Source organism: Cuculus canorus, chromosome 34 (assembly GCF_017976375.1).
Source record: "Cuculus canorus isolate bCucCan1 chromosome 34, bCucCan1.pri, whole genome shotgun sequence".
Classification (NCBI taxonomy): domain Eukaryota; kingdom Metazoa; phylum Chordata; class Aves; order Cuculiformes; family Cuculidae; genus Cuculus; species Cuculus canorus.
In genome coordinates this window covers 955,779-973,208 of record NC_071434.1, presented here as the reverse complement: position 1 = coordinate 973,208, position 17,430 = coordinate 955,779, and the positions used below count along the sequence as shown (strand labels likewise).

Here is a 17,430-nt window from a genome sequence, read left to right as displayed (position 1 = left end):
GTACATTGGGGTGCAGGGGGTCCCCAGGATTCGGGGTTCACTCACCGGCCCAGCAGCGAGACCCCAGGGGTGGATGCTGGTGTACAAGAGGGGGATTCCCAGAGGCTCTGAGGAGGATGTTGGGGTGCAGGGGGGACATTGGGGTGCAGGGGGAGATACTGGGGTGCAGGGGAGGACATTGGGGTGCAGGGGGAGACACTGGGGTGCAGGGGATGGCACATTGGGGTCTCCGAATTCGGGGTTCACTCACCGGTCTGGCAATGAGGCCCCAGGGGAGGATGCTGGGGTGCAGGGGAGGGGACTTTGGGGTGCAGGGGGAGACACTGGGGTGCAGGGGAGGGCACTTTGGGGTGCAGGGGGAGACACTGGGGTGCAGTGGAGGGCACATCGGGGTGCAGGGGGGGGTCTCCGAATTCGGGGTTCACTCACCGGTCTGGCAGCGAGGCCCCAGGGGAGGATGTTGGGGTGCAGTGGAGGGCACTTTGGGGTGCAGGGGGATCTCCGAATTCGGGGTTCACTCACTGGTCTGGCAGTGAGGCCCCAGGGAAGGACGCTGGGGTGCAGTGGAGGGCACTTTGGGGTGCAGGGGGGTCTCAGAATTCGGGGTTCACTCACCGGTCTGGCAGCGAGGCCCCAGGGGAGGATGTTGGGGTGCAGTGGAGGGCACTTTGGGGTGCAGGGGGGTCTCAGAATTCGGGGTTCACTCACCGGTCTGGCAGCGAGGCCCCAGGGGAGGATGTTGGGGTGCAGGGGAGGGCACATTGGGGTGCAGGGGGAGACACTGGGGTGCAGTGGAGGGCACATCGGGGTGCAGGGGGGGGTCTCCGAATTCGGGGTTCACTCACCGGTCTGGCAGCGAGGCCCCAGGGGAGGATGTTGGGGTGCAGTGGAGGGCACTTTGGGGTGCAGGGGGATCTCCGAATTCGGGGTTCACTCACTGGTCTGGCAGTGAGGCCCCAGGGAAGGACGCTGGGGTGCAGTGGAGGGCACTTTGGGGTGCAGGGGGGTCTCAGAATTCGGGGTTCACTCACCGGTCTGGCAGCGAGGCCCCAGGGGAGGATGTTGGGGTGCAGTGGAGGGCACATTGGGGTGCAGGGGGGGATATTGGGGTGCAGGGGAGGGCACATTGGGGTGCAGGGGGGTCTCCGAATTCGGGGTTCACTCACTGGTCTGGCAGTGAGGCCCCAGGGAAGGATGCTGGGGTGCAGGGGAGGGCACTTTGGGGTGCAATGGGGCACATTGGGGTGCAGGGGAGGGCACTTTGGGGTGCAGGGGGATCTCCGAATTCGGGGTTCACTCACTGGTCTGGCAGTGAGGCCCCAGGGAAGGACGCTGGGGTGCAGTGGAGGGCACTTTGGGGTGCAGGGGGGTCTCAGAATTCGGGGTTCACTCACCGGTCTGGCAGCGAGGCCCCAGGGGAGGATGTTGGGGTGCAGTGGAGGGCACATTGGGGTGCAGGGGGGGATATTGGGGTGCAGGGGAGGGCACATTGGGGTGCAGGGGGGTCTCCGAATTCGGGGTTCACTCACTGGTCTGGCAGTGAGGCCCCAGGGAAGGATGCTGGGGTGCAGGGGAGGGCACTTTGGGGTGCAATGGGGCACATTGGGGTGCAGGGGAGGGCACTTTGGGGTGCAGGGGGGTCTCCGAATTCGGGGTTCACTCACCGGTCTGGCAGCGAGGCCCCAGGGGAGGATGCTGGGGTGCAGGGGAGGGCACTTTGGGGTGCAGGGGGAGACACTGGGGTGCAGTGGAGGGCACTTTGGGGTGCAGGGGGGTCTCCGAATTCGGGGTTCACTCACCGGTCTGGCAGCGAGGCCCCAGGGGAGGATGTTGGGGTGCAGTGGAGGGCACTTTGGGGTGCAGGGGGGGACACTGGGGTGCAGTGGAGAGCACATTGGGGTGCAGGGGGGTCTCCGAATTCGGGGTTCACTCACCGGTCTGGCAGCGAGGCCCCAGGGGAGGATGTTGGGGTGCAGGGGAGGGCACTTTGGGGTGCAGGGGGGTCTCCGAATTCGGGGTTCACTCACCGGTCTGGCAGCGAGGCCCCAGGGGAGGATGTTGGGGTGCAGGGGAGGGCACATTGGGGTGCAGGGGGGTCTCCGAATTCGGGGTTCACTCACCGGTCTGGCAGCGAGGCCCCAGGAAGCCGGTGCCCAGGCAGTCGCAGACGAAGCGGTTCCATCCCTCGCGGCAGAGCCCCCCGTTTTCGCAGGGGCCGCTGGCGCAGTGCCGGGGGGGTTCTCGGGCGCAGAAGGGGGTGACGCCGGGGGCCCCCTGCGCCTCGGCCAGCGCTCGCACGTCCAGGCTGCGCCCATCCACGAACACATCCCGCACGCAGCCCACGAAGCCGTAGCGCAGCGACGCCGCCCACAGCTCGGGGGGCACTGGGGGGCCCTCGGGGAGACCCCCCAAAAACAGCTCCGCATCCAAGTCCAGCACTTCGCTCTCGCCCGCCGCCAGGAACGGGGTACTGCGGCTGTTCACCGACACCGAGCCTGCCGAGAGAGGGGTGCAGGGGGTTATTGGGGTGCAGGGGGTTATTGGGGTGCAGGGGGTACTGCGGCTGTTCACCGACACCGAGCCTGCGGAGAGCGGGGGGCAGGGGGTTATTGGGGTGCAAAAGGATATTGGGGTGCAGGGGGTACTGCGGCTGTTCACCGACACCGAGCCTGCCGAGAGAGGGGGGCAGGGGGTTATTGGGGTGCAAAAGGATATGGGGGTGCAGGGGGTACTGCGGCTGTTCACCGACACCGAGCCTGCGGAGAGCGGGGTGCAGCGGTTATTGGGGTGCAAAAGGATATTGGGGTGCAGGGGGTACTGCGGCTGTTCACCGACACCGAGCCTGCCGAGAGAGGGGTGCCGCGGTTATTGGGGTGCAAAAGGATATTGGGGTGCAGGGGGATAGTGGGGTGCAGGGGGTACTGTGGCTGTTCACCGACACCGAGCCTGCCGAGAGAGGGGTGCAGGGGGTTATTGGGGTGCAAAAGGATATGGGGGTGCAGGGGGTACTGCGGCTGTTCACCAACACCGAGCCTGCCGAGAGCGGGGTGCAGCGGTTATTGGGGTGCAAAAGGATATTGGGGTGCAGGGGGATAGTGGGGTTCAGGGGGTACTGTGGCTGTTCACCGACACCGAGCCTGCGGAGAACGGGGTGCAGCGGTTATTGGGGTGCAGGGGGATAGTGGGGTGCAGGGGGTACTGCGGCTGTTCACCGACACCGAGCCTGCGGAGAGTGGGGTGCAGCGGTTATTGGGGTGCAGGGGGATAGTGGGGTGCAGGGGGTACTGCGGCTGTTCACCGACACCGAGCCTGCCGAGAGTGGGGTGCAGGGGGTTATTGGGGTGCAGGGGGAGAGTGGGGTGCAGGGGGTACTGCGGCTGTTCACCGACACCGAGCCTGCCGAGAGAGGGGGGCAGGGGGTTATTGGGGTGCAAAAGGATATTGGGGTGCAGGGGGTACTGCGGCTGTTCACCAACACCGAGCCTGCGGAGAGAGGGGTGCAGGGGGTTATTGGGGAGCAGGGGGTTATTGGGGTGCAGGGGGAGAGTGGGGTGCAGGGGGTACTGCGGCTGTTCACCGACACCGAGCCTGCGGAGAGCGGGGTGCCGCAGTTATTGGGGTGCAAAAGGATATTGGGGTGCAGGGGGTACTGCGGCTGTTCACCGACACCGAGCCTGCGGAGAGTGGGGTGCAGGGGGTTATTGGGGTGCAGGGGGTTATTGGGGTGCAGGGGGTACTGCGGCTGTTCACCGACACCGAGCCTGCCGAGAGCGGGGTGCAGGGGGTTATTGGGGTGCAGGGGGTTATTGGGGTGCAGGAGGAGAGTGGGGTGCAGGGGTACTGTGGCTGTTCACCGACACCAAGCCTGCGGAGAGTGGGGGGCAGCGGTTATGGGGTGCACGTTCCCCCCTCACACCTTTGCACACTCACCTTTGCATCCATCACTCTGTACATTCCCCCCTCACACCTTTGCACACTCTCCTTAGTGTCCGTCCCTCTGCACGTTCCCCCCTCACACCTTTACACACTCACCTTTGCATCCATCACTCTGTACATTCCCCCTCACACCTTTGCACACTCTCCTTTGCGTCCATCACTCTGTACATTCCCCCTCACACCTTTGCACACTCACCTTTGCGTCCGTCACTCTGTACATTCCCCCTCACACCTTTGCACTCTCTCCTTTGCGTCCGTCACTCTGTACATTCCCCCTCACACCTTTGCACTCTCTCCTTTGCGTCCATCACTCTGTACGTTCCCCCTCACACCTTTGCACACTCTCCTTTGCGTCCGTCACTCTGTACATTCCCCCTCACACCTTTGCACACTCTCCTTTGCGTCCATCACTCTGTACGTTCCCCCTCACCCCGTCGCACACTCACCTTTGCGTCCATCGCACTGTACGTTCCCCCTCACACCTTTGCACACTCACCTTTGCGTCCGTCACTCTGTACGTTCCCCCTCACACCTTTGCACACTCACCTTTGCGTCCGTCACTCTGTACATTCCCCCTCACACCTTTGCACTCTCCTTTGCGTCCACCACTCTGTACATTCCCCCCTCACACCTTTGCACACTCACCTTTGCATCCATCACTCTGCACGTTCCCCCCTCACCCCGTCACACACTCACCTTTGCGTCCGTCACTCTGTACATTCCCCCTCACACCTTTGCACTCTCCTTTGCGTCCACCACTCTGTACATTCCCCCCTCACACCTTTGCACACTCACCTTTGCATCCATCACTCTGCACGTTCCCCCCTCACCCCGTCACACACTCACCTTTGCGTCCGTCACTCTGTACATTCCCCCTCACACCTTTGCACTCTCCTTTGCGTCCATCACTCTGTACATTCCCCCCTCACACCTTTGCACACTCTCCTTTGCATCCATCACTCTGTACGTTCCCCCTCACCCCGTCGCACACTCACCTTTGCGTCCATCGCACTGTACGTTCCCCCTCACACCTTTACACACTCTCCTTCGTGTCCGTCCCTCTACACGTTCCCCCTCTCCCGCTCCCCCCGTCGCACGCTCACCCTTGCGCCCGTCGCGCTGCACGTCCACGTGGCACCACTCGCCGTCGGTGACCTTGCGGGCGCTGGCGCGCAGCCGCAGCCCTCCGGCGCCCATGTCGAGCAGGAGGAAGAGGTGCCCGTCGAGCAGCTCCAGGGCGAAGTAGTGGTGGCGCGGGGCGGCGTGGGCGCGGGCGCGGCCCTGCCCGAGCAGCAGCAGCCCGTTGGCCTCGGTGGTGCGGAAGTCGAAGGAGACGGAGCCGGCGCGCGCCGCTCGCCACGGCGGCAGCGCCACGAAGGCCTGGGGGGTGCCCAGGGTGACGGGGTCCAGGGCGGCCACGGCCTCGCAGCGGAACAGCAGCGCCCCGTGCAGCGTCACCCGCCCGTCGCCCTCCTGCGCCAACCGCGACAGCTCCAGCTTGAAGTCGTTGTTCTTGTACACCACCTGCGAACGGACGCCATGGCGGACGTGAGGGGCCCGGCGCGCGCACACCCACGTCCCCGTGCGCCCACGTCCCCGTGTCCCCACGTCCCCATGTCCCCACGTCCCTGTGCCCTCTGCACCCCATGTCCTCGTGCACCCACGTCCCCGTGTCCCCACATCCCTATGCCCTCTGCACCCCATGTCCCTGTGTCCCCACATCCCCGTGTCCCCACGTCCCTGTGCCCTCTGCACCCCATGTCCCTGTGTCCCCACATCCCCGTGTCCCCACATCCCTGTGCCCTCTGCACCCCATGTCCTCGTGCACCCACATCCCCGTGTCCCCACATCCCTATGCCCTCTGCACCCCATGTCCCTGTGTCCCCACATCCCCGTGTCCCCACATCCCTGTGCCCTCTGCACCCCATGTCCCCGTGTCCCCACATCCCTGTGCCCTCTGCACCCCATGTCCCCGTGTCCCCACATCCCCGTGTCCCCACGTCCCTGTGCCCTCTGCACCCCATGTCCTCGTGCACCCACGTCCCCGTGTCCCCACGTCCCTGTGCCCTCTGCACCCCATGTCCTCATGCACCCACGTCCCCGTGTCCCCACATCCCTGTGCCCTCTGCACCCCATGTCCCCGTGTCCCCACGTCCCTGTGTCCCCACGTCCCTGTGCCCTCTGCACCCCATGTCCCTGTGTCCCCACATCCCCGTGTCCCCACGTCCCTGTGCCCTCTGCACCCCATGTCCCCGTGTCCCCACGTCCCTGTGTCCCCACGTCCCTGTGCCCTCTGCACCCCATGTCCCCGTGTCCCCACGTCCCTGTGTCCCCACGTCCCTGTGCCCTCTGCACCCCATGTCCCTGTGTCCCCACATCCCCGTGTCCCCACGTCCCTGTGCCCTCTGCACCCCATGTCCCTGTGTCCCCACATCCCCGTGTCCCCACGTCCCTGTGCCCTCTGCACCCCATGTCCCCGTGTCCCCACATCCCCGTGTCCCCATGTCCCTGTGCCCTCTGCACCCCATGTCCCTGTGTCCCCACGTCCCTGTGTCCCCACGTCCCTGTGCCCTCTGCACCCCATGTCCTCGTGCACCCACATCCCCGTGTCCCCACGTCCCTGTGCCCTCTGCACCCCATGTCCCCGTGTCCCCACGTCCCTGTGTCCTCTGCACCCCATGTCCTCGTGCACCCACATCCCCGTGTCCCCACGTCCCTGTGCCCTCTGCACCCCATGTCCCCGTGTCCCCACATCCCCGTGTCCCCACATCCCTGTGCCCTCTGCACCCCATGTCCTCGTGCACCCACATCCCCGTGTCCCCACATCCCTGTGCCCTCTGCACCCCATGTCCCCGTGTCCCCACGTCCCCGTGTCCCCACGTCCCTGTGCCCTCTGCACCCCATGTCCCCGTGTCCCCACGTCCCTGTGTCCCCACATCCCTATGCCCTCTGCACCCCATGTCCCTGTGTCCCCACATCCCCGTGTCCCCACATCCCTGTGCCCTCTGCACCCCATGTCCTTGTGCTCCCCACATCCCCGTGTCCCCACGTCCCTGTGCCCTCTGCACCCCATGTCCCCGTGTCCCCACATCCCTGTGCCCTCTGCACCCCATGTCCCTGTGTCCCCACATCCCCGTGTCCCCACGTCCCTGTGCCCTCTGCACCCCATGTCCTCGTGCACCCACGTCCCCGTGTCCCCACGTCCCTGTGCCCTCTGCACCCCATGTCCTCGTGCACCCACATCCCCGTGTCCCCACATCCCTGTGCCCTCTGCACCCCATGTCCCCGTGTCCCCACGTCCCCGTGTCCCCACGTCCCTGTGCCCTCTGCACCCCATGTCCTCGTGCACCCACATCCCTGTGTCCCCACATCCCCGTGTCCCCACGTCCCTGTGCACCCCATGTCTGTGTCCCCGTGTCCCCGTGCACCCTGTGTTGTGCACCCACACTCCTGTGTCCCCACGCACCCCACATCCTTGTGTCCCAATGTCCCCTGTCCCCCCATGTCCCCTGTCCCATGTCCCCTTTACCCCTGTGTGTCCCCAATGCCCTCTGTCCCCCCATGCCCTCTTTACCCCCCTGTGTCCCCCCATGTCCCCTGTCCCCCCTATGCCCCCTTTACCCCCCTGTGTCCCCCCATGTCCCCTCTATGCCCCCTTTACTCCCCGTGTCCCCCAATGTCCTCTGTCCCCCCCATGCCCCCTTTACCCCCCTATATCCCCCATGTCCCCTGTCCCCCCCCATGTCCCCTTTACCCCCCATGTTCCTGCCATGTCCCCTGTCTCCACCATGTCCCCTTTACCCCCCCATGTCCCCCCACGTCCCCTGTCCCCCCCATTCCCCCTTTACCCCCCTGTGTCCCCCCATGCCCCCTGTCCCCCCCATGCCCCCTTTACGCCCCCTGTGTTCCCCCTATGTCCCCTGCCCCCCCATGTCCCCCCATGTCCCCTGTCCCCCATGCCCCCTTTACCCCCCCATGTTCCCCCCAAGTCCCCTGTCCCCCCCATGCCCCCTTTACCCCCCCGTGTCCCCCCCATGCCCCCTGTCCCCCCCATGTCCCCTGTCCCCCCCATGCCCCCTTTACCCCCCCGTGTCCCCCCCATATCCCCTGTCCCCCTCATGTCCCCTGTCCCCCCCCATGCCCCCTTTACCCCCCCGTGTCCCCCCATGCCCCCTTTACCCCCCCATGTCCCCCCGTGTCCCCCCCGTCCCCCCCCACTCACGTCCTTGAGGCAGCCCATGAAGTTGTTGCTGACGGGGGACCCGGGGAGGTCGGCGGTGTTGGGGGACCCCCCCACGTAGAAGAAGTCGTCGGAGCCCAACATGGTGTAATCCTCCTGCGTGTAGCCCGTGGTGGTCAGGATCCCGTCCACCGAGATCGTCACCTGTGGCACGAGCGGCTGCGCCTCAGACGGGGGGGTCCCCAAAACCGGGGGGGCAGGGGAGGCCCTAAAATGGGGAGGGGGGGCCAAAAATGGGGGGACGGGGGGAACAGGGGAGTGGGGGGAGGGGACAGAGGAATGGGAGGGACAGAGGAATGGGGATGGGGGGGACAGAGGAATGGGGGGACAGAGGAGTGAGGATGGGGGGACAGAGGAATGGGGGGACAGAGGAGTGAGGATGGGGGGACAGAGGAATGGGGGGACAGAGGAATGGGGGGGGCAGAGGAATGGGGATGGGGGGACAGAGGAATGGGGGGACAGAGGAATGGAGGGGACAGAGGAATGGGGGGGACAGAGGAGTGGGGATGGGGGGACAGAGGAATGGGGGGACAGAGGAATGGGGGGGACAGAGGAATGGGGGGACAGAGGAGTGGAGATGGGGGGACAGAGGAATTGGGGGGACAGAGGAGTGGAGATGGGGGGGACAGAGGAATGGGGGGACAGAGGAGTGGAGATGGGGGGACAGAGGAATTGGGGGGACAGAGGAGTGGAGATGGGGGGGACAGAGGAATGGGGGGACAGAGGAGTGGAGATGGGGGGACAGAGGAATGGGGGGACAGAGGAGTGGAGATGGGGGGACAGAGGAATGGGGGGACAGAGGAATGGGGGGGACAGAGGAATGGGGGGACAGAGGAGTGGAGATGGGGGGACAGAGGAATTGGGGGGACAGAGGAGTGGAGATGGGGGGGACAGAGGAATGGGGGGACAGAGGAGTGGAGATGGGGGGACAGAGGAATGGGGGGACAGAGGAATGGGGGGGACAGAGGAATGGGGATGGGGGAAAGAGGAATGGGGGGGACAGAGGAATGGGGGGGACAGAGGAGTGGAGATGGGGGGGACAGAGGAATGGGGGGACAGAGGAGTGGGGGGACAGAGGAATAGGGGGACAGAGGAATAGGGGGGACAGAGGAATGGGGGGGACAGAGGAGTGGGGATGGGGGACACAGAGGAGTGGGGGGACAGAGGAATGGAGATGGGGGACACAGAGGAATGGGGTGATGGAGGGGGTTAATAGGGGTGTTTTGGGGGGGACGATGAGGTGATAGGGGATTAATGGGGGTGTTGTGAGGCGAAGGGGTGGTGGGGTGAGGGGGTTAATGGGGGTGATGGGTCCTGGGGGAGGGTTGGGGGGGTTTTGGGGGGCTGAGGTGACAAAGGGGACAGGGGGACGAGGTGGGGGAGGACCCAGGGGTGACACAGGGAGGGGGGAAGGGGCTGGGCTGACACTGGGGGGGGGGTTAGTAACGAGTTTTGGGGTCCTCAGACAGAAAAAATGGCCGTTAGTGGGGCTGGGCGCGCGCCAGGGGCGTGCAAGGGGCGTGCACGAGTGTGCGCGGGCATGCGAGGGTGTGCGAGGAGCCGTGCACGTGAGCGTGCAGGGATTGCGGGGACGGCAGGAGCACCGGGGCCCTAGGACGGACGGGGCGGCCCCGTGCACAGCTTGCACACGCGTGTGAACACGCACGCAGACATCTGTACGTACTGACACACGCTCATATACATGTGCGGCCCAGGCCGGGCTTGTGCTGGTGCACACACCATCACTCTTGCATGGATGCACCCACGCACGCACACCCCCAGTGCTGGCTTTGCACACCCATGCACACACAGTCGTTCACACCCCTACCCCACACTCGTGTGCAAGCACCCAGCACCTTTGCACGCCTGTGCACACTGCCGTGCACCAATGCACGCTCACCCTTCCACACTCACGCTGCACCCATCTTGCACCAACACACCCAATCTTGCACCAACACACCCGTCCTGCACCTCGCACGTCTGCAAACCCACCCACACCCACCCGGCACCAACGCACACCCACGCTTGCACACACGCCTTGCACGGATCTTGCACCAATCACGGAATGGTTTGGCTGCGAAGGGACCTCAAAGTCCACACAGTTCCAACCCCCTCAAACACCTCCCACTCCCAAAAACTATGCCTTTCGCCCCAAATTCCCTCACAAATACCCCCCAAAACCACAGCTTTCACCTCAAATATCCTCAAACACCTCCCACTCCCCAAAACTGTGGCTTTCACCCCAAATCCCTTCACAAATACCCCCCAAAAACCCCACAGTTTTCACCTCAAATATCCTCAAACAACTCCCACTCCCCAAAACTGTGGCTTTCGCCCCAAATTCCCTCACAAACAGCCCCAAAAACCACAGCTTTCACCTCAAATATCCTCAAACAATTCCTACTCCCTAAAACTGTGGCTTTCAACACAAATCCCCTCACAAATACCCCTCAAAAACACAGGTTTCACCTCAAATATCCTCAAACACCTCCCACTCCCCAAAACTATGGCTTTCACCCCAAATCCCCTCACAAACACCCCCAAAAACCACAGCTTTCACCTCAAATATCCTCAAACACCTCCCACTCCCCAAAGTATGGCTTTCACCACAAATCCCCTCACAAACAGCCCCAAAACTCACAGCTTTCACCTCAAATATCCTCAAACAACTCCCCAAAACTATGGCTTTCACCCCAAATCCCCTCACAAACACCCCAAAAAAACACAGTTTTCACCTCAAATATCCTCAAACAACTCCCACTCCCTAAAACTGTGGCTTTTGCCCCAAATCCCCTCACAAATACCCCCCAAAACCACACTTTCACCTCAAATATCATTAAACACCTCCCACTCCCAAAAACTATGGCTTTCGCCCCAAATTCCCTCACAAATACCCCCCAAAACCACCGCTTTCACCTCAAATATCCTCAAACACCTCCCACTCCCTAAAACTGTGGCTTTTGCCCCAAATCCCTCACAAATAGCCCCCAAAACCACAGTTTTCACCTCAAATATCATTAAACACCTCCCACTCCCAAAAACTATGGCTTTCGCCCCAAATTCCCTCACAAACAGCCCCAAAACTCACAGCTTTCACCTCAAATATCCTCAAACAACTCCCCAAAACTATGGCTTTCACCACAAATCCCCTCACAAATACCCCCCAAAACCACAGCTTTCACCTCAAATATCCTCAAACAACTCCCACTCCCTAAAACTATGGCTTTCGCCCCAAATCCCCTCGCAAACAGCCCCAAAAACCACAGCTTTCACCTCAAATATCCTCAAACAACTCCCACTCCCCAAACTATGGCTTTTGCCACAAATCCCCTCACAAACACCCCCCAAAAACCCCACAGTTTTCACCTCAAATATCCTCAAACAACTCCCACTCCCTAAAACTATGGCTTTCGCCCCAAATCCCCTCGCAAACAGCCCCAAAAAACACAGCTTTCACCTCAAATATCCTCAAACAATTCCTACTCCCTAAAACTGTGGCTTTTGCCCCAAATCCCCTCACAAATACCCCCAAAAACCACAGCTTTCACCTCAAATATCCTCAAACAACTCCCACTCCCTAAAACTATGGCTTTCGCCCCAAATCCCCTCACAAATACCCCCCAAAAAACACAGCTTTCACCTCAAATATCCTCAAACAACTCCCACTCCCTAAAGCTGTGGCTTTCACCCCAAATCCCTTCACAAATACCCCCCAAAACCACCGCTTTCACCTCAAATATCCTCAAACAACTCCCACTCCCCAAAACTATGGCTTTCGCCCCAAATCCTCTCACAAACAGCCCCCCAAAAACACGGCTTTCACCTCAAATATCCTCAAACACCTCCCACTCCCCAAAGTATGGCTTTCACCACAAATCCCCTCACAAACAGCCCCAAAGAACACAGCTTTCACCTCAAATATCCTCAAAGCCCTCCCCAAACTCCTCCAAACCACGACTTTCACCTCAAACCTTCTTAAATTACCCCTCAAGCTGCTCCAAAATGTGGTTTTTTACACCAAATCCCCTCACAAACTGCCCAAAATGTATTTTTTACCTCAAATTTCTTTCACAAACTCCCTGAAAGAGGCACTTTTACCTCATTATTTCTCAAAATTCCCATCAAACTTCCCAAAAATGCACCTTTTTTGCCTCAAAACCCCTCATAGACTCCCCAAAACTGTGATTTTCACCCCAAATGCCCCCAAACCCGCAACTTCCACCACAAATCTCCTCAGAGCTCTCCTCAAACTCCCCCAAACTCCAACTTTTACCTCAAATCTTCTCACATTTCCCCTCCAACTTCCCCAAACCACCACTTTCTGCCTCAATCCCCCACAATCCACCCCAAAAAATATCATTTTTACCTCAAATCCCCCCAAACCCCCAACTTTCACCACAGATCTCCTCAGAGCTCTCCTCAAACTCCCCCAAACTCCAACTTTTACCTCAAATCTTCTCACATTTCCCCTCCAACCGCCCCAAACCACCACTTTCTGCCCCAATCCCCCACAATCTACCCAAAAAATATCATTTTTACCTCAAATCCCCCCAAACCCCCAACTTTCATCCCAAATCTCCTCAGAGCTCTCCTCAAACTCCCCAAAACTCCAACTTTTACCTCAAATCTTCTCATATTTCCCCTCTAACCTCCCCAAACCACCACTTTCTGCCCCAATCCCCCACAAACTACCCCAAAAAATATCATTTTTACCTCAAATGCCCCCAAACCCCCAACTTTCACCACAAATCTCCTCAGAGCTATCTTTAAACTCCCCCAAACTCCAACTTTTACCTCAAATCTTCTCAGGTTTCCCCTCCAACTGCCCCAAACCACCACTTTCTGCCTCAATCCCCCACAAACTACCCCAAAAAGCCAATTTTTACCCCAAATGCCCCTCAAATCCACAACTTTCACCACAAATCTCCTCAGACCTCTCCTCAAACTCCCCCAAACTCCAACTTTTACCTCAAATCTTCTCCGATTTCCCCTCCAACTGCGCCAAACCACCACTTTCTGCCTCACTCGCAGCACTATGGAGTGGGGCCCAAAGCCCACCCCCCAATCCCCTCTCCTCCCGCCACGGGCAGCTTCGCCTCTCGCTGTCTCAGGGGCTCCATCCAACCCCTGAGCTCCCATCCATCCATCCGTGAGCCCCTCCAGGGACGGAGCGGCCGCCACTGCTCTGGGAAACCCATTCCAGCGCCTCCCCATCCTCAGAGTGAAGCGATTCCTCCCGATGTCCATTTTAAACCCGCGCCTCTCCAGCTCATCCCCCATTCCCACTCATCCCATCGCTCCAAGCCTTTATGAACAGCGTTCCCAGAGCCTCTCCAGTTCTCCTCGGAGCCTTCTCCGGGCTGAACAACCCCAACTCTCTCAGCCTTTCCTCACACAGAAGGTGCTTCAGCCCTCGGAGCATCCTCGGAGCTTCCTCTGCACCCGTTCCGACAGCTCCATCTCCTTCTTCTCTTGAGGATTCCAGACTTGGATCCATCCCTCCAGACGAGGTCTCGCAGAGGAGCAGATCCCCTCTCTCCCTGCCTGGATGCAGCCCAGGACACGGATGGTTTCTGGGCTCCGAGCGCTCCTGTAGAGCTTCTCCAACGCCTTCTCCATCCTCCTCCATCCTGGACTGAAATCGCCCCAACTCGAGGGTAGGACCTCATCCTTGGCCTTATTGAGCCTCCAGCCCCACATCTCCATCTTGTCCGGATCCCTCTGGATGATCGCATCCTTCCGGCGTGGAATCATCAGCACCACACACTCGTGCACCCCCTTGCACACCCACCTTGCACACCCCTTGCACGCCAGCCGGCCCCGGCGCTCCGCCGGCAGCACCCATGGGTGGGGGGGGGAGGGTGAAGAGGAGGAGGAGGGAGGAAGGAGGGGGGAAGGTGTGGGGGGGGTCACAGTGTTAGTGAGCGTGCAAGGGCGTGCAAGGGCGTGCGAGGGCGTGCGAGGGCGTGCGAAGCCGTGCGAGGGCTGTGGCGCAGGCAGCGGGCCCAAAAGTTGGGGGGCCGGGGAGGGGGGGGGTCCCCGCTGCCTGCGCTGGCGGATGGGGGGGGGGGGGGCAGCTTTGTCCTGAAAACGCCGTTTCCGTCCTCAATTTGGGGAGGGGGAACCCCCAAAAAATCCTTCCTCTCCCCTTCTCCCAGCGAACACCCACACTCCCAAGATGGGGTTTTGGGGGGGGAAAAAGCAGCAGTTTGGTGTCGGGGAGTCGAGGCCTTTGGCTGCCGGGGGGGGGGAGGGGGTGTAAAATGGACCAAAAGGGCAAGAAATTGCCCCAAAATGGAGAGGGAGACCTCATAGCAACTCCTCTATGGAAAAACAGAGCCCTCAGGGGCAGGATTTTGGGGGGAAAGCAGCTGGTTTGGGGGGGTCGGGGAGCTGTGACCTCATTGCCTGAAAAAGAGGGGCAAAAATGGACTAAAATCCCAAGAATTCACCTCAAACTGGAGGGAAATGGGCCCCACATCTGCCCCGCTGCGAAAAAAAACAGCCTAAAAGGGGTCATTTTGGGGGAAAATCAGCTGAGTTTGGGAATGGAGGACATGAGGCTCCGCTGCGTCCGGGGATGGTGGCACCAAATTGCCCAAAAGGCCAAGAATTCACCCCAAAACTGGGAGAGTGAGACCCCACGCCTTCGCCTTGAGGAAAAATTCAACCCCTGAGAAGGACTTTTGGGGTGAAAAAGGTTGGGTTTTGGTATTGGGGAGCTGAGGCTCAGCTGTCTACGGGGGGAGAGGGCACCAAATTGCCCAAAATCGCAAGAATTCACCCCAAAATAGGGAGAGTGAAACCTCACACCTTCTCCTTGAGGAAAAATTTAACCCCTGAGAAGGACTTTTGGGGCAAAATCTGTTGGTTTTTGGCTTTGGGGAGCTGAGGCTCAGCTGTCTATGGGGGGAGAGGGCACCAAATTGCCCAAAATCCCAAGAATTCACCCCAAAACGTGAGGTAAACCCCCACACCTTCTCCTTGAGGAAAAATATAACCCCAGAAAGGATTTTGGGGCAAAATCTGTTGGTTTTGGGGGGCAAAATCTGTTGTTTTTTGGCATCGGGGATCTGAGCGTCGCCTGTCTACGGGGGGAGAGGGCACCAAATTGCCCAAAATCCCACGAATTCCCCCCAAAATTCCCTCAACCCCCCCCCCCACCTTCTCCATTCCCCCTCCCAGGAAGGATTTTTGGGGCCAAATCAATTGAAAGGGGTATTTGGTTTTGGTTTGGGTGTTTTTTTTGGCCCCCCCGGGAGCTGCGGTTGCGCTGCTGCGTACGGGGACGGTGGCATCCGATTGGGCCCCCAAAATCCCGGGAATTCACCCCAAAACGGGGGCGGAGGGGCCGACGGCGAAGGCAGAGAGTAAGAAGAGAGAGAGATAACTACCAGGTAATGCAGTTTGTTTACCATAGCGTGTCCGATCCCCGCGTGCTGAGCCCGGAGCGAGCGGAGAGAGCACAGAACACAACACAACAGTGACATTTCCGCACCGCCATCGGCGCTTTTGGGGGGGGCGATGGACGGAGGGGGGGGGTGTCGGGGGGTTGGGGCCCCCCCAAAGGATTAGTTATTAGGGGGGGGGGATAAAGGGGGGGGGGGGGGAGTTAGTAGGGGGGGCCCCGAGGCGGCGGGAAGCGTGTTAGTGGCACGCGCACACATGGGGGGGGGTTTGCACGAGGAGGGGGCGTTGCACGAGGAGGGGGGAGGGGGTGTTGCACGAGGAGGGGGGAGGGGCTGCGCCCACCTTGAGGAGAGAAAGCAGAGAATGGTTAAGAAGGGGGGGGGGGTTGGGGGCGGTGGGGGGGGAAAGAGACCCCCCCCCCCCCCAAAAAACATAGCACCCAGTGACCCACCAGTGCTCACAGTTTGGGGGCAACCAGTGCTCCCAGTTTGGGGGGGCACCAGTGCTCCCAGTTAGGGGAGGGAGAGAGGAACCAGTGCTCCCAGTTTGGAGGGAACCAGTGCTCCCAGTTTGGGGGGGGAGCGAGGAAACAGTGCTCCCAGTTTGGGGGGAACCAGTGTTCCCAGTTTGGGGGGGGAGCGAGGAAACAGTGCTCCCAGTTTGGGGGGGGGAGCGAGGAAACAGTGCTCCCAGTTTGGGGGGGGACCAGTGCTCCCAGTTTGGGGGGGAGCGAGGAAACAGTGCTCCCAGTTTGGGGGGAACCAGTGTTCCCAGTTTGGGGGGGACTGAGGAACCAGTGCTCCCAGTTTGGGGGGACCAAGGAAACAGTGCTCCCAGTTTGGGGGGGACCAGTGCTCCCAGTTTGGGGGGGAGCAAGGAAACAGTGCTCCCAGTTTGGGGGGCACCAGTGTTCCCAGTTTGGGGGGGGAGCGAGGAACCAGTGCTCCCAGTTTGGGGGGGAGCGAGGAACCAGTGCTCCCAGTTTGGGGGGAACCAGTGCTCCCAGTTTGGGGGGGAGCGAGGAAACAGTGCTCCCAGTTTGGGGGGAACCAGTGCTCCCAGTTTGGGGGGACCAGTGCTCCCAGTTTGGGGGGAGATAGCAAGGAACCAGTGCTCCCAGTTTGGGGGGGAGCGAGGAACCAGTGCTCCCAGTTTGGGGGGAATCAATGCTCCCAGTTTGGGGGGGAGCGAGGAACCAGTGTTCCCAGTTTGGGGGGAACCAGTGCTCCCAGTTTGGGGGGACCAGTGCTCCCAGTTTGGGGGGAGATAGCAAGGAACCAGTGCTCCCAGTTTGGGGGGGAGCGAGGAACCAGTGCTCCCAGTTTGGGGAGGGACCAGTGCTCCCAGTTTGTGGGGAGAGCAAGGAACCAGTGCTCCCAGTTTGGGGAGGGACCAGTGCTCCCAGTTCGGGAGAGACCGAGGAACCAGTGCTCCCAGTTTGGGGGGAACCAGTGCTCCCAGTTTGGGGGAGACTGAGTAAGCAGGGCTCCCAGTTCAGGGGGGACCAGTGTTCCCAGTTTGGGGGAGACCAGTGCTCCCAGTTTGGGATGGACTGAGGGACCAGTGTTCCCAGTTTGGGAGGAACCAGTGCTCCCAGTTTGGGAGGGATCAGTGTTCCCAGTTTGGGAGACATCAAGGAACCAGTGCTCCCAGTTTGGGGGGACTGAGGAACCAGTGCTCCCAGTTTGGGAGGGACCGAGGAACCAGTGCTCCCAGTTGGGTGATTGACTGAGATGTCCACCACCTCCCATTGGGCGGTTGACCAAGACACTCAACTCCTCCCGTTGAGTCATTGACCAATGTGTCCACCATCTCCATTGAGTGGTTGATCAAGACCCCCAACT

The 17,430-nt window shown here is 60.8% G+C and overlaps 1 protein-coding gene across 1 annotated transcript in view; it reads right to left on the bottom strand.

Moving 5' to 3' along the window:
• Positions 1 to 17,430, bottom strand: part of LOC128849872 (neurexin-2-like) — a 100,719-nt gene that overhangs the window by 66,333 nt on the left and 16,956 nt on the right. Inside the window, 4 exon segments of the mRNA XM_054052539.1 lie at positions 2,121 to 2,495; positions 5,040 to 5,460; positions 8,159 to 8,320; positions 15,592 to 15,615. Coding sequence (XP_053908514.1) covers positions 2,121 to 2,495; positions 5,040 to 5,460; positions 8,159 to 8,320; positions 15,592 to 15,615 — 982 coding nt within the window.